The 15684-nt window shown below is 51.1% G+C and overlaps 5 protein-coding genes across 5 annotated transcripts; 3 read left to right on the plus strand and 2 right to left on the minus strand.

Annotated features, from left to right (window-relative positions):
- Nucleotides 1–55: 55 nt before the first annotated feature.
- On the plus strand, nucleotides 56–2362 carry BDW70DRAFT_69260 (uncharacterized protein). Its single transcript, XM_073744603.1, has 3 exons — nucleotides 56–594; nucleotides 684–825; nucleotides 887–2362. Exons 1-3 carry the CDS (start codon nucleotides 192–194, stop codon nucleotides 2310–2312), a joined length of 1971 nt encoding a protein of 656 aa, XP_073595067.1. The 5' UTR covers nucleotides 56–191; the 3' UTR covers nucleotides 2313–2362.
- Nucleotides 2363–3240, minus strand: BDW70DRAFT_69261 (alpha/beta hydrolase). The gene has a single exon (XM_073744604.1). The coding sequence runs from the start codon at nucleotides 3186–3188 to the stop codon at nucleotides 2412–2414; it is 777 nt and encodes a 258-aa protein (XP_073595068.1). The 5' UTR covers nucleotides 3189–3240; the 3' UTR covers nucleotides 2363–2411.
- Nucleotides 3241–6382: 3142 nt separating this feature from the next.
- On the plus strand, nucleotides 6383–9091 carry BDW70DRAFT_151022 (uncharacterized protein; the record flags this gene model as incomplete). The annotated part of the gene is made up of 4 exons (XM_073739243.1): nucleotides 6383–6467; nucleotides 6515–8136; nucleotides 8184–8288; nucleotides 8336–9091. 4 exons carry the CDS (start codon nucleotides 6383–6385, stop codon nucleotides 9089–9091), a joined length of 2568 nt encoding a protein of 855 aa, XP_073595069.1.
- A 261-nt stretch (nucleotides 9092–9352) lies between these two features.
- On the plus strand, nucleotides 9353–10904 carry BDW70DRAFT_138074 (translation initiation factor 6). Its single transcript, XM_073737153.1, has 5 exons — nucleotides 9353–9649; nucleotides 9704–9775; nucleotides 9832–9918; nucleotides 9990–10178; nucleotides 10244–10904. The coding sequence occupies exons 1-5, from the start codon at nucleotides 9615–9617 to the stop codon at nucleotides 10602–10604; spliced, it is 744 nt and encodes a 247-aa protein (XP_073595070.1). The 5' UTR covers nucleotides 9353–9614; the 3' UTR covers nucleotides 10605–10904.
- A 789-nt stretch (nucleotides 10905–11693) lies between these two features.
- Nucleotides 11694–14843, minus strand: set2 (SET and WW domain protein; the record flags this gene model as incomplete). The annotated part of the gene is made up of 4 exons (XM_073740914.1): nucleotides 11694–12350; nucleotides 12400–12480; nucleotides 12529–14144; nucleotides 14324–14843. The coding sequence occupies 4 exons, from the start codon at nucleotides 14841–14843 to the stop codon at nucleotides 11694–11696; spliced, it is 2874 nt and encodes a 957-aa protein (XP_073595071.1).
- Between the last annotated feature and the right edge of the window lie 841 nt (nucleotides 14844–15684).

Genomic DNA, 15684 nt, shown 5'->3' on the forward strand with positions numbered 1-15684 from the left:
AAGTCTCTTTTCTTTCTTCTTCATATACCATCTAAAACACCTCGTAGAATGCATCTGCTAAGTACGCTTCCGTAGGGCTACCGCGCAGTCACGGGCCCTGGCCCATCCGCCAAGACCGGCTCCGACTTTAACCTCTCCAAATCGAGAATCTCCGGCGCCCTCCCACTTCTCAACTACACATAGCTCCCTCAATGCCTCTCAATCTTCGCAGCTCGTTCCCCAGGAGCCTACCGCGTATGAGAGGTTCAATCGCGAATTCAATTCCCGCCTGTTCATCCTGCGCAACTACGCAACAGCGTCGAAACCTCTCCACGCGTCGGGAGCCCTGCTCCGCTCCTCGGTTCCGAACGCAAGCACACCTACAGAAATCGTCGCCAATAACACGTCTCAATTCTCTTACAAAACCAAGTGCAAAACTATACTCGACCGCCCCGACAACCGCCCACACAGCCCGCCATGTTCCCTTGCGGTTAAGGGAGCTGTACGAGTCGCTCGTGCAGCTTCAGAGCATTGCGCCGGAGCAGGTAAATCTGAGTCGGCTGCAGCTGGCGCTAAGAGGACTGGAGACTGAGGAGCCTTTAATCAGGGTTGCGGGTGGGTTTATCTTTCCTTAAATCTCTAGCCTACGACGAGTTGGACTGAGCTGGCTGGGCTGTTTCTTTGCTGACTTCTTGGATACGTAGTTCTGGGATTGAACGATGTCGTTGCCGCGAGGAAACTGGTGAGGCTCTTATTGGCTGATCCGTTGAAAGAGAGGGAGGGTTGGGAGGATATGTTGGATTCGGTGTCTGAAAATGGAGATTTGGAGAGGGGGTTGCTGATTAGGTATGCCATGGGTCGTGGCATTCTACATTTATGTTCGCGGTGAGCTAGCTAACAAGCGCAGATACGGAGAAGTCTCGGAGAGTATCTCGAACCACCTCGTCCCTACAATCTCGGTGCCCTCGCAAATCCTGAAAAAGGCGAGGCTAGAAATCCTGGTTACAAGTCTAGGCGCGCAGACGGATATGTCTGGAGCAAAATTAACCGCAGATACGTTCCTTGTGCCGACAGTGACAATCCGGACCTCGCATACGGGACGGCATAATATGGTGCGGTATCCGGTACATAGAAGTATTGTATGCGCGCAAGGAGTTGACGGGCTACTTGCCTATAGTGGGTTGATTGCTCAATCGGACCTTAGGAAGGAAGCGGGATCTATATTTGCGGCTGTCGAGCTAGAGGGTTCTGGGCTCGCTATCAATGATGACCGAATTTCTTTTGTGGATACCAACAAGGCCGCCGAGGCCTTAGACAAGTTCCGCGAGTCTGTACGGAACGCGGCTCTGTACGAGCGTGGATGGAACAGCAGTGGTGTGCAGCCGGTTATAGACTGGTTATCAACTGCTCGGAATGAAGAAGGGTCTATGAATACACCATTGAGGTCATTGATAACGTCGCTAATCGACGCCGCCGAGCAGGGCGTAGTGACTGAGGAGACAAGAAGATCCCAGGAACAGGAAGAAGCCTCTGTTCCGGATGTCGTACGAGCGAGCATGGATCAGGCTGTGTCCGCGTGGGCTGAAAAATCGCATGCAGAACTGCACAGCGCGCTTGAAGAAGGGTTTGCGACTAAAGCATGGCGCGGTCTGGCATGGTGGAAGCTGTTCTGGCGCGTTGACGACGTGGGCATGATTACGTCGGAGATTCTGGAGAAGAGCTACCTGCGCCGCGCTGAGAAGGACGTTATCTGGACCGCTGGTCAACTCGAGCAGGCTGGCCTGCGAGAGCCACCGGAGGAGAAGGGGGCCTTTATTTCTACAGAAGAACCCACGGAGGTGGCCATGAATGCGGACAACGGCAGCCAAAATGTCGCCGTCTCTGTTGTGGAACCTCCGGAAGATGGAGAAGAAAAAGTGCCATGGCCCACTCAAATCGCGAAAAGCCGTGAACAGCTTCTCACTACAACTGTGCCATCGCTGCAGGCAATGGCGCAACGTCTAGTTCTCTTCAGCATCTCGACAACATCACTATGCACCGCACTCTCCGTTCTGACCTCTGTCTCTTTGCCGACAGCATCAGTGTACGAAACCGGCACCATCGCCGCTGTTGGTCTGATCTACTCATTGCGACGGCAGCAGCGGAAGTGGGAAGCCGCGCGGGCATTCTGGGAAGAAGAAGTGCGCGATAACGGTCGAATGGCCCTGCGCGAGACGGAGGAGCAGCTGCGCCACACTGTGCGCGACGGCGGAATGGTCCAGCTTCCTGTAACAGCGCATGAGGCCCGCGATGCCATCAAGCAAGCCCGCGACGCGCTCAACAATGTACACTAGCCCGATACCTGATCCAGAAATATGCATGTACCATATTCCACCTTGATCTTCCTGTAGTCATTAACCCCGTCTCTCGACTTTCCTTCAGCACTTCGTAAATCAAGAAAGCTCGACTGCCCCCTCTGGGACGCCCTGCCAACTGCGCAACCTCCTTCCCAGAAACCGCATTATTGGTATCATCTCCTCCCGGCTCCGCGGCATCGTATCCCCGCGCCTCTTATATTCATGAACCTCCACGAAACTGAAGACGTCCTTTGTCCTTCTCACCGCAGACTCCGTCACGACTTCCGAGTCCCGTCCGTGAACCAGCAGGATGGGCGTCCGGCTTTTTCCCCTCCCGCCATTTTGGACCTTTCCGGCCAGTGAGAGCGGGTATGGAGCCCCTACTGAAATGATTCCACCCAATTCTCCTCCCTCAAATCCAGATTCGGACTGCTCATTCAGTGTCTGAGCAAGCACAAGCCCAATCATTCCCCCCTGTCCGAACCCCCAGATCAGGATCTCCTGAAGACTATACCCGCACTTGCTGATAAGAACATCACTAATCACTGTATTCAAGAGTAACTTTGTAGACTTTTCAAATCCCGCATCCATGTCCAACGCCCCACTGCGCGAGTCGAAATTGATGTCGTCGCCCCAGTGGAAACCGGGCAGGTCGAAGGGGAGTGGACTCGGCGCGCGGATTGTCAGTACTGTTGTTTCTGGGAGGGAAAGTTGAGATGCGAGGTTTGTGAATGGCGTGTGCGTATCGCCGAGGCCATGGAGGAGGAGGAGAATATTGGGTGGCGGTCGGTTCGATGTGCTCTGAGGTGGTGGGGTGAGGGTGAATGTTAGGGAGGAGGAAAAGTCGGATGAGGTTGGAATTCGAGTTGGCATTTTGTTGTGAGCTGTTCCGATGTGTTCTTGAATTGAGGCGTGAAGTGAGAAAGTATCTTAGGTCGGTTAATTCACAGTTGGATGGAGCTTAAGTTCAACTCCATGGTGGAGAGGCATAAAATTAAGGTTGAATGTAATGGTAATTACCATACATAATCATTACCAAAGTATATATCACAACACCATACTAAAATATACATTGCTGGTCAACAGTGTTAGGCACCATCAATAGACTGCGTATTAGTGGCAAGAATACTGCATTCCTGGACCACGCCAGGAGGAGTGGAAGCTGCGAATACTGACAGAATGTGACTAGAGCACTTTGTTGAGCCAGCAAGAGCTTCTGTTTGATATATGCGCAGTCCCGACCATGAATCTCCTGGAGTACTAGTTCAGACCACTTCAAGACCCATACATACATAGCATTCACATCGCTCCTCGTAATATCCCTTAGTTCTGAGTCAAAACGGTTGACCAGGTCACGCAAAGAATCAGCATCTTCGTTTCCTGCCTTATTGCGCCATCACGAAAAGTAGGCATTTGGGGAAATGGATATCAAGATCAAAGCTACGTACATGCTTGCTGCGCATCTTTTAAAAGTGGCTTTACCTAGCCTCATGTAAGCTCGTCCAAAGTCGAAATGTCTAAGATTTGGCAAACTTGTTGGCTTGCCGCAAAACAGTTCCCTCAGTGCTCAGGGTAGGTGTATAATCATTACTTTCGGAGACTGCATCTCAGAACTCGTCCTGCAGAATGGAGAAATGGTTTCGTTTATCTTTTCTATCTATACTCACAAAACAATAGCACATAATTCGAGTAGGAGCCCGCGCAAAGTTTCAGCATAGGAAAGGATCCAGGCGAGCTATGTATCATGCGCAAAGCGGTAACCAATCAGACGGAAATTCGTAGGCAGGGGAATGATATTGTGCAAGTATAGCTACACTGGGTTCTAGGTAGCCAATCTCGCGAGGTACCCAGGCAATAAAGAGAGAATGTTCTTGTAGAAGCCAGCTAGGTCTGAGTGTTTCGCGCACACGCCATTGAACAGCTATTTAGGTAATCAGCATATACATCGTGTCATTAACAAGAGATACTTCCGCCATGTTCTTAGGGTCTATTATCGAGAAGATTAGCACTAAATATGAACATATTGTACGCGAACATTATGGAGGACCGCGCCCAAGAGTTCGAGAAAAGCAGCATTATTCTAAGCACTGCACATACAAGCAAGTATTTTAATGGCCGAGGAAACGAAAGAAAATGAAAGGGTCAGATTTAACGGTCTGTTTCACCAGCTAACTTTTCGTTGTGGGTCGTGCTCTGCTCTGTCAGCGTAGTAGGAATCATCCTCTATACAGAATACTCTCAGTGTGATCTCTCCCATGCTTAAATAGGAAACAAACCTCGAGATACAGACATACTGGCCTCCTAATCATTCAGACGCATGAGTATTTGACAGAAACTCACCCAATTGATGTTATTCCTAGCTTCTCCCACACACCCAAGAACGGGGACCGATCGCACCGCCACATTGAATCTCAGGGAATGATTTTCTTCACGATCTCAGACATACCAAGGCAACGTACGAGGGCGGAGCAGAGTATATGACTCTGAAGAGCTATGTTATTGCGGAATCCCTGAGAGATGTTAGGCGGGTTGGTTGAGTGATAAGTGGCCGAGATGGCGAGATACAAGGATCAGGAGCTCGACCAAGCAAGCATCGTGCTTGGAGTGCGAGAACGTTTGAAGGAGTGCTATTGCTTGACCAGAGAGTGGAAAGGGCCGCTTTCCTGAGTGCCAGTGGGAAGACAGACGTTATGAGTTGACAGCGGGCAGCAGGCAATAAGAAGTCTGCTGTTTTAGGAAGGTGAGGAAGCCGTATGGAGCCGTTGGAGATGGAGGCTGAATCGACACTGTAATTGAAAATAATGAGGTAATATGAATAGAGTGAGCATTTCAAGGCCCAATAACTCGATCCCAGACATACTTTGATCCGTCCAGTAGGAACTTGGCTGAATGCGAGTTGCGTTGGTGCGCTTGTGTAGTCTATACTTAGTGATCTGCGCCACCGGGAAGGGAATGGTGGACCATGTCCCAGTCGAATTCTTCTACTACTGTACCGGACTCCGTAGCTACACTCATCATCCTCATTACACTCATTCTCTTCGTGAATCCCTAGTCTTCAACTGATAAGCTTCTATTCAGCGGCTCATCATCCCTGTCGCATCTCATTACTCTATTTTCCACTTGCTTCTTTCCGCGTCTCTTCCTAATCCTTGATTTCTTACGTTCATCTCGGTCTTTCTTCCCCTGGCCGTCATTCAACAACAGCCAGTGAATCCGTCAAACAATCCATGGAGATCCGCTACGCGCTCTGCTAACGATTGAATATTCGCGCTTCTCGTTTTCAACCCGCGGGAGAATCTGCTTCTTGCTGTTCTTCTGGCCTGCCTCATTCTCGGCTGTGAGCGTTACTGGGTCGCCCGTCTACTACATCCGAGCAGCCTCACTAGATCGACTAGTTGGCCCGTCTCACCCGCTTTTTAGTTTTACTCCATCTCGACCTCTTCTACTCCGTACCTCGCATCGCCTCTTCCTAGTTCTCTTGTCGCGCGTCTCTTCTCCTCGTCTTGGTAAGTTCGCTATTCTCATCTTGTTCTTTCTTTTCGTCTTCCTTTTCTGTACTCGCTCTGTACCCTCCTGCATTGCATCCTGCGGCACCGTGCTTTTTCTTTTCTTTTTCCTGTGCTCTGCGCCTGGGTTTGGGTTTGTCTTGATCTCTTTGGGTCTCTTTTCCTCCTTGCATCCGCCTATCCCTTCAATATTCAGTATTCCGTTATTGAGCCGGTTGACCTACGGCCCTCATCCTGCCAATTGAATGGCGTTCGCGCTCTTCCATGCTTTCCACTCCCTGTCTGGTCACCTCTGGAGAGCCGCCAAGCGCTTTGATTCTAGCTCTGTTCATGTTCTGTCACGTTCATTTTGTTCTATCTGTCTTGGCTATTCCGCTGTTTCTTTTCTTCCAATTGCCTTGTTCTGTGTTCTTTCTATCACCTTGCTCTCGAGCTCGCTCCCGAGTTTCCCCTTCCTCTCCCCTGCAGAGTTTCCTGCCCACGCATCCAATCCTTGGCCTCGACACGCTCTCGTCAACAATTCCGCACAACCCCAGACTAACACAGTCCCAGAGGAAAGCGATGGCAGGAGCTAAACGAAGGCTTGATGCAAGCCACGGCTCAGTCACTCCTTCCACAAATAATACGTCGATCCTTTACAGCAAAGGTGAGCTTATACTTCCTGCGTCTTAGTTCAGCACTAAGTGTCCGTAGAAGCTGCTAGCAATGATTCTCCCAACACTCGTGTGACTCGAAACTTACGTTCAAGCCGGGATGCGCGTGCCGGTCAAGTTGATAATGCTAAGACTGCCAGCACTACTGCTAGCAGTGACACTAGCAATCAAAATATCAACGCCACTAACAATACCACCCCCAAGCACGGCAGCAATCGGCCGTCGCGCATCGTAACGCTCAAATATAACTCTGGCAAGGTCGGTTCCTCGAAGGAGGTAAACCGCGCAACTCCTGCAACTCCTCTGACTGCCACACCTGCTTCCGGTGCTTCCACCAGCACTCGTGAAACGCGGAACAGCCGAGCACGGGCTGCCGCTGGACCCCCTGCGGTTCCTGCGGCTCAGCCTAGTTCCAGCCGGACTGATCCCGCACCTTCTGCTACTGCGGCTCCCGAGACTCCTCGAACTAAGCGGGCCAAACGCGGTTCGGTGGCCGAAGAATCCCCCAGAAGTACGAGACAATCGACAAGACTGAGAGGCCATGCTCATGACACGCCCACAGAAAATGGGGTCACGGACTCTAAATCATTGGATGCAAGCCCACTGGCTCCTGGTGCCGCCAATACCAGAACCAGAAACCGTAATCGACATAACGTCGATGCTGGTGCCAATGTATCTACTCGCAGTCGCCCACCTGCCTCAGCCGCCAAATCCCCGCCGCCTGAAGATACTGCCTCAGAAGCGGCTGAGGCGTCTAACCTAGCAGATGTTGAGACTTCACATACTGCAGAATCTGCGTCATCCGGGGGAGAATCGCCAAAGGGCACTGTGTCTTCCGCTCATCGGAGCCAAGAAGAGGAGCACCCAGCTGCTGATGCCGAGGAGGAGTTCAAAGCAAAGTCGACCAGGTTTAGTCCAATCATGTCGCGGAAACGAAAATCTCTCGAGTCAGATGAGCAAGGTGGTATCTTTACTTCCAGCTCACCAACTAAGAAGCCAAAAATAGAGGCAGCCGCGCTCGACCGTGCATCAGATTCAACGCTCCAGATTGGCGATGAGCGTAAATGGGAAAGTTCATTTAATCAACCGGATGATGCTACCGCTTCTAAAGAGGATGAAGGATCCCGCCATATAACTGAAGAGGCCGACGATTCAACCACGCCGGACAACGTTGCTGATTTAGCTACTGCTAAAGCAACCCGTGGAGGCCGCAATCGGGGCCGAGGTCGAGGGGCGCGCAACAGAACTTCGGCACGCTTTGGTGTGAACAGGCGAGGACGTGGTGGCACTCGTGCTGCGCGGTCTGCGCGCACTGGACGTCAAAATGACCGTTCGAGTGATATAGAATTTGAACGATCACCGTCTCCAAGTGCTGCCACTCAGAAATTGAGAGACCGTCAGCGCGAGTTGGACAAGGCTTTTAGAAGGGTGGCCGCCGCGCAGCGATTGGCCTTGGCTGTACTCGCTACGCAGTCCGAGAAGCGCATTGCTCGCGACAAAAACGCGCATAAAGCCGTTCCTGAGTATGAAGAGGTCAGCTTGATTTTGAAAACGCATTTGCGTGAAAAGCAAGATACTTTGAGACGAGAATACGATCTCAAGGTAGCACAAGAGAACAGGATTTATCAAGCCAACAAAGAAGCTATTGAGGAGCGATGTCGAGTGAGTTTATGCGCCCCGTTACTGTTGCATTCCTAACGATCTTTAAGGCGTCCTCCCGTTACATTCAAGAAGAACATCTTCTTGCAAGTCATGGGGAGTACATGATGTTTATCGAAGGACGTCGCGCGGCTGAAGATGACGAGCATACTGAGGTATTTGGTCCGCTCAGTGACATGGTCGAGGCTAATTGATTATACAGACCGACGGCTCTGAAACAGAGAATGACCGCGGACGACGGGTTCCTGTGGTGCGCGAAGTATATAGAGGGTTTAATTCCTCGTTCGTGCGTAACCCTGCTGGAGCAGCCGCGTATGAACGTGCTGCTTTCGGTTGGGATGACTTTGTTCAACGAGCCAAGCTCGGCGATGATATTAATCCACAAATGAAGGAGATACGAGACGCAGGTCCGTTCGCCGGACTCTCAGGCAGTGAGATTATCAACATGCTGTTGGAAGCCACCGGGACTATAGAAATGCCGGATGACGTTCCTGCGAAGGAGCATCATCCCCCACCCTATGCAGATGCGCGGTCTACGGCGCTGACAGCCCTGGCCGACCTTGCGGCGGCCGAGGTGCACCGGCCTGCTCTCCAGCATACCCCGCGGCTCGCAGCTCATCGTACCATACTTCCCCAACCTCCTCAACCTCCTCAGCCTCAACCTCAACCTCAGCCACCGCCAATACACCATGCGCATCCAGAACCAAGGCCTTTCTTGCCGCCACCCACCCCTCGGGGCCAACCGAGGCGGCTCCTCCCTGCGGGACAGCAGATTCCGCCGATCAACGAGACGCTTGGCCTTCCTGACCCGTTCTCATCACGCGGTGGACCACCTCAGCTTCCTCCTCCACCAGGGTCTAACTTTCAGCGGCCTCCTTTACCCGGCTACTTGACGGGGCATCACCATCCCAGTATATACTATACGCCACCGCCGCATCGGCCGCCGCCGCCGTATTGATTGTATTGAATTGCATTTGTACTAAATTTGTTGGCTATCAGAATTCTGGGTTTAGCACGGAATGCGGTGTAGGTTTGGCTAGTTTTTATGTACTACACAATGAGACATTTACATCTTCAGCTTGTTCACGATGTTTACTCGGGCACTCAGGATGGCTCACAATGAGTCACAGCGGAGCGGGATGACTGCATAATATGACTCGAGGGCCGAGAGCTCCGCCGCACCTACCGTAAGCTAAGGCGGTGTGGCGAGCAAGAGCTTTTTTAATCGGTTTTTATTTTTGCTAGTACCGCAGCGCTCCATTTCTTGAGATCCAGAGCCTTGTCTGCCTGAGTATATTACCTGCTCTGGTCGTCTCGAAAATCTTATTCTTCAGTCACTCATATTTCGAAACTCCTTACGCTTTCTCTTTTTTTTCTTCCTACACAACCTACGCACCGCAGTGTCCTGCTACCTGTCCCGCAATACCCCGCCTCTCAAGACGATCTCTTCCCCTCAGCTCCTTGCATATAAGTCCTCAACCATGGCTGTCCGCGCTCAATTCGAAAACTCCAACGAGTTCGTTCTTTTTTTCTGATGAATGCTGCCTCGGCGACTGACCTAATATCACAGAGTCGGCGTTTTCTCCCGACTAACAAACTCATACGCGCTTGTGGCCATCGGCGCCTCTGAAAACTTCTACAGGTACCGTCTTCATCTCGCATAGGAAATTTAAACCTGCCGATACTGATATGCGATAGTGTGTTCGAAGCCGAACTTCAAGACGTCATACCCATTTGCCATGCCACAATCGCAGGAACCCGCATCATTGGCCGTTTAACCGCAGGGTGCGTCGGACGCTTCTCCAGCACAAACCAATGCACCCACATGTACATATACTGATGGACAACCTGCGCAGAAACCGCAAGGGACTCCTTGTCCCCACAACAACAACAGACCAAGAACTGCAACACCTGCGAAACACATTGCCCGATGATGTGAAGATCCAACGTATAGAAGAGCGTCTGTCCGCGCTCGGTAATGTCATCTGTTGCAATGACCATGTCGCCCTCATCCACCCTGACTTGGAGCGTGAGACGGAGGAAATGTACGTACCAACGCAGTCATATGCGGGAAACATGGAGGAGGAACATTTGCTAACATCTACACTAGCATCGCCGACGTCCTTGGCGTCGAAGTCTTCCGTCAAACAATCGCCGACAATGTCCTAACAGGCTCGTACATGGCCCTATCAAACCAAGGCGGCATCGTCCACCCTAAGACTTCTATTCGTGACCAGGATGAGCTCTCCTCTCTTCTTCAAGTACCTCTAGTCGCCGGTTCCGTCAACCGCGGTAGCCCCGTTGTTGGCGCCGGTCTCGTCGTCAACGACTGGCTTGCCGTGACGGGTCTCGACACAACGGCAACAGAATTAAGCGTTATTGAGAGCGTATTTAGACTGGGCGAGAATGGGCCTGGCGGTATTGGGCAGGGAGTTGCGAACAAGGATAGTATTGTGGAGAGTTTCTACTAAATTCTCTTCTTTAAGTTACGGCTAGGAAATTCTGACGCGCCCTTCTTGCATACCTGTTTGATGCTTATTTACGCTACGACACTTACATATCTGATGTGTGACTGAATTCTGGGATAGTCCAGCCACTGTATGTATCAATTAAGACTCGGTGGGCGCCCCACCGCGCATATCTCGACTGCAGCAAAGCATATGTTGAACTGCATTTATCATATTTTTTCCGTCTTCGGGTCTAGCTGCAGGCATCGGATATTTTCTCATATCCCATATCGTGGTCAAGCAACATCTGCCAGATCTAGTATGATGATCCATTCCTGATCAGACATGAATTCGGGGCCACGGCCTGACATGGCTACCTGTACTATACGGTCTCAGTTGCAGTTAGAAGCATGCGAGGTAGAAGTATGATAAAACGTAGTGAAACCCGAGGGACCACCCCCAGAGCAAGAAGAATTCAAATTGGCTGGCGTATCCCGTGGGCATTAGGCGAGATACATGTTAAAAAACAGATAACTGGTAAGTTGCTTCCCCTTTCTTCCCTGGGTGCTTATTTAGTATAGTATAGATAGAAAGTAGGTAGCTTAGCTAATTATACATTGCAGAAAAGGAAGAAGGGAAATGGCCTAAATCAATTTCGAACGCGTTCGTCCGTGTCATTTGTTTCGATGAAGGCATGGACTTTGACCTGACGTGTACCCCTGTTTGCTTGATTGAGGTGAGGCGTAAGTGCGAGAGTGTATGCCAGTAGATATAAGATATGGAGATCGATGGCGGGAGAAAAAGAGTAGGTATGGGTAAGGATGTTTGGGTATTGCGAGGAAAGATAAATGGAATAGGAAGGTCAAAGGGAAGTAAAGGGCAAAGGTTGCGATGGATGATCAATGGTAGGGAAAAAAAAGAAAGAAGACCCCAAAGTGTATACTCAGTAAACTCCTCAACCCCATGCAATGCTGCCGACCTCACCCTACCTAACGAATTTGTTCCAAAAAAAAAAGGGAAAAAGCAGTAATTCACGGATAGTCGGGTCCGTTCAACTTTCGTAGTAGAATGGATAGGAGAAAGTAGCGTCAAACAGGCGACGTAAGAAAGATTCTATACATTTCCCTCGATGCCGACCTGAGCCTGGTGTGATCGATTCATTTCGGCGTATCCTTCGAAGTCGTGTCCATTAGTCTCTGCATCTGCGTCCGGGATTCGCATGTCCTCTTGCGGAGGCGGAGGCGGCGGAGGCGGAGGTGTTGGGTTACCGACTAGGACAACCTCGTCTGCGTCTGCGTCGGCATCAGGCTCATCGCTTCTCACGCTCATATCATCGTTGTCGTTGTTACTGTCGTTGGTATTCATGGCAGGCGGAGGGGGTGGTGGTGTTGACGATCGCTGTCGTTTTGTTGATGAGGCTGGTGTATCGTCAGGAGTGTTCGTATTACCGACACTGAGTTCGTCTCTCTTCCGTTTGAGGTTACCGGTCCCTTCCATCCCAGTGCTACCTTCGTCGTCTGACATCTTCACGTCCGGTGTTCCGTCACCCTCGCTTTGGCCGCCTACTGGCGTTGCCAGCTTGTTAGCTGAACCACCTTCTTTGGCCAGTTTTTCCGCTTTGCGCTTCTCGTGAGCCTGGTGCTTAGCAACTGCTTTGTCAAAGAATTCTTTGCAGAACTTCTTAACCTTCTTCTGCTGTTTGTCGTCGATCTTAGTAGGATCTGTGACCCGGTTGTTCTTAAAGTCCGAATTGACTAGCTTTTTTGCTACCTATGCGCAGGTTAGTGATTGTATGATAATTGGGAATAAGGAAACCCACGTCTTTCGCATATCGCTTGAGGTCGTCCTTCGGAAGCTTGTGTTTGAACTTGTCAACGACGTATTTAATGTGGGGATACAGCTATACGCGTCAGAATTTAGAACCACATCTTCCATAGAAGGAGCTTACCGTGTTTTCGTAGAGCTTCTTCTGCTTCTCTTCGCTGTAGCTCCTCCACTTTTCTTGCCTGTCCTTGCTCTCCGGCGTGGGCTTAGACGGCTGCGGAGTGGTAGGCGTGCCGCTCTTCTCCTTGGGCGTCTGTTCCTTTGCGTTCATGATACCGTCAATAATACTCTGAAGTGCTTTGTCCCTCGACTCTTTCGGCGGTGGCGGCGGCTGCGGCGCTGGCTTCGTGGGCCGCGTCCAGGTAGTGTCTCCTCGAGCTGAATAGTAATATGTTCGGCCATTGGACTCGGCCGCAAACCACCCCTGTGGGAGAGGGTCAAACCGCCGTCGGAACGTTCGAGGACCCTGATGGTGTTGACTTCTTGGGCCCTGGCCGCCTCGTTTCTGCGCTGCCGGCCCTCGAGGAGCCTCAATTGATCTCGACCGTGACCGTGATCTAGGGCGTTGCTGCCGCTCATCTGAGATATCATCTCGTCGACGAAACTGGCTGACGGTCGGAGTAGCGGCGTTGGGATCCCGCTTCATCCGTGGAATTCGATAGCCAATTTCCAGAGTCGACCAGAGTTGCAGCAAGACAGTCGCTTTTTGCTCGACTCGTTCGTCGCCGCAGCTGGTGAGTGGCTGAATTGTCGACTCGATTTTGGAGTCAATGATCTTATTCCGCGTGAGACGGGGGAACTTGTCCAGGATGTCCAGGATCTGTAGGACAACGTTGAAATCATCTTTCCACATGGCGAGTTGTGAATTAAGGATTTGATAGCCGTGCATTTTCACGACCCGGTTGCGCACGCGTTCATCATCGCAACGTTGGATTCGACCCAGGAGCTTGACTGCAATCCACTTTTCCTTGCACTGCATAAGAGCCGCCATGACCTTTGTAACGCCGCTCTCATCCAGTGATTTGGGTTGTACGCTATCCACGTATTCTTCATCCTCCTCACCCATCTTCTTCTTCCGCGGCCGCTTTGCAACGGCAGTATCCCACCCATCGGCATCTTCGATGCCCAGGGCTTCGATCGTCGCATTTGACAGCTTAGTCGCCCGCTCAGTCTGAGTCTTGCCGCCTATGAAGCCTGTGCAGTTGGGTTCGCCGCAGTAACACGGCTGAGGGTCTGCACCGTACCGATCCACATTATAGTTAAAGACGAGTTCCTCACCCGCTTGAATGTGTCGTTCAGCGAAGATACCCATGCGGAGCTTCTCTCCGACCACCCATTTATCGACATAACAATTGGGATTGCACGAGTGATTGCAGAAACGCCCGAGATTGCCCTTCTTGGTTGCGTCGACGAATTCACCCTTGCTGAGGGACATGAAATAGAAATGCTTGATCCCTTCTGCATCATACTGCCTCATGCGGCGGTGGAACGGGCCTTCGTTGATGACCTCCCCGACGTACTCGAAAATGAATTGATGCGGTCGCAGGTCCTCTTCCGCACGGAGACCATAACCCTTCTTCTCAGTTTTAATGACAGCCACGTTCGCATACTCCCTTCGCTGAAACCGTTGGTTCTGACAATCCGGCCCACACCCGCAGTCGCCCATACACTCAATCTTAGTCGCGCGGTTGATGCAATCTGAGTCCTCTCCACATGCTCGATTCGTTGAACTGGTCGGATCTAGCCGAGTTAGATAAAGAAATGACATGAGGTGAAATTGTCATAAGTAGATGCTGGCAAGAATCGGGGCACAATCTCTTGGTTTTACTCTGCGACGGAACGTGAAAGCATAGGGATTGTGCAAGGACAACAACTAAAACTGCAAGACATATGTAGCATGCAATAAAAGACAGACTCACCCCATTCTTCCACACAATCACACTCCATGGCATGCTCCGTATAGCCCATGTATTTATTAGCATACTGGCAGGTTTCGATCACCTCAAATGTCTTCTGAGCTTCCTCCGTACTATCCGGCAAGTCCAAGAACAGCTGTGGCGGTCGCGGAACCACCTTTTGCGAGGAGCTACGAGCAAGCTTGGGAGGCTGTCCCGGCTCCATTTTGACCGAAATGCCTCCTCCAACCTTCTCTGTACCGGACGCATCATCCCCACGCTTTTCCTGGATATCTTCGTTATCTGAATGTTCTTTTTTGGGCGGTGTTCGTGAAGAGGATCGCGACTTCGTTAAGGTCGAGGATGCCCGCTCATCTTTTATTAGGGGTTCTGGCGACGCGGCTTTGGAGTCGGGCTTCATCGCGGCGCCTCCGCCGTTGAGGATCGGAGCATCGGTGTTATTCTCGGACTGCTCCAGTTTCATCGCAGTGACTGCATCGGCAACAAATTCTGACTGGCGGTCCGCGTTGTCATGAGTTGACATGACGACACGGACGGAGCGCTCGAAAACTGTCAGAGCCAAAAACGGCGTGGCACACGGGAGTCGGGACCCAAACGGAGACGGAGAAATGGAGGCCAGACGAAGTAAGGGTAGGTGGGAGCAAAAGTTAAGGACTGGGAGGGTCGTAGTGGGCCGCGCGAAAGAGAAAGGGTGCAAGGAGGAGAAGTTTTGAATTGTGAGAGGAGAAAGAATCAACGTCCACTTCGAGCGTATTTTCGTCCATGGTCCACGTGCCAAGACACAACAATAATTGAGGGACAATAAGAATCTATTCTAACCTGTCTTGACTACATTTCCTTCTCATCTCAGTCATTGTATCTAAACGCCTCAAGCTCCATCTGCGTTCTCTTGTTCTCATTCTCGATAACTTTTCAAGGGATGTAGCCTCAGCTCTCTATCCACTATCGCGCGAACGACTGTTCAGTGCCCCAAGACCCAGGAGGACACAGAATGGTACTAGCTATCCGCTAGCTGGCCAAAAAAGAAAGAAAACCATGTTGCGAATTCAACCAGGCTGTCTGGCATTTGACGCATATCTTTGATGTAGGTAATGGCGGGAGTCTAATTCTGGGCAATTCACACCTTCTCTTCTCATCCTGAGCTCTAAGCGTAGGTTGATGTGTCCAGTTTACCTGGCCTCACGCCTGGACTAGCATTCAAGTCAACTGTCACTGTCGACGTAGACGGGAAGGTAGCACTTGAGCTACGAGTTCCGAAAGAGCCGAGCATTCGAGACTCAGGACCATGCTCTTATCGTTCGGACCACAATAGAGGTCGGGTTCCTGGCCATTGGCATTGCATTTTAGCGTCATTGCGATCGGTT

Source organism: Aspergillus foveolatus (genome assembly GCF_047715535.1).
Source record: "Aspergillus foveolatus strain CBS 279.81 unplaced genomic scaffold BDW70scaffold_31, whole genome shotgun sequence".
Lineage (NCBI taxonomy): Eukaryota > Fungi > Ascomycota > Eurotiomycetes > Eurotiales > Aspergillaceae > Aspergillus > Aspergillus foveolatus.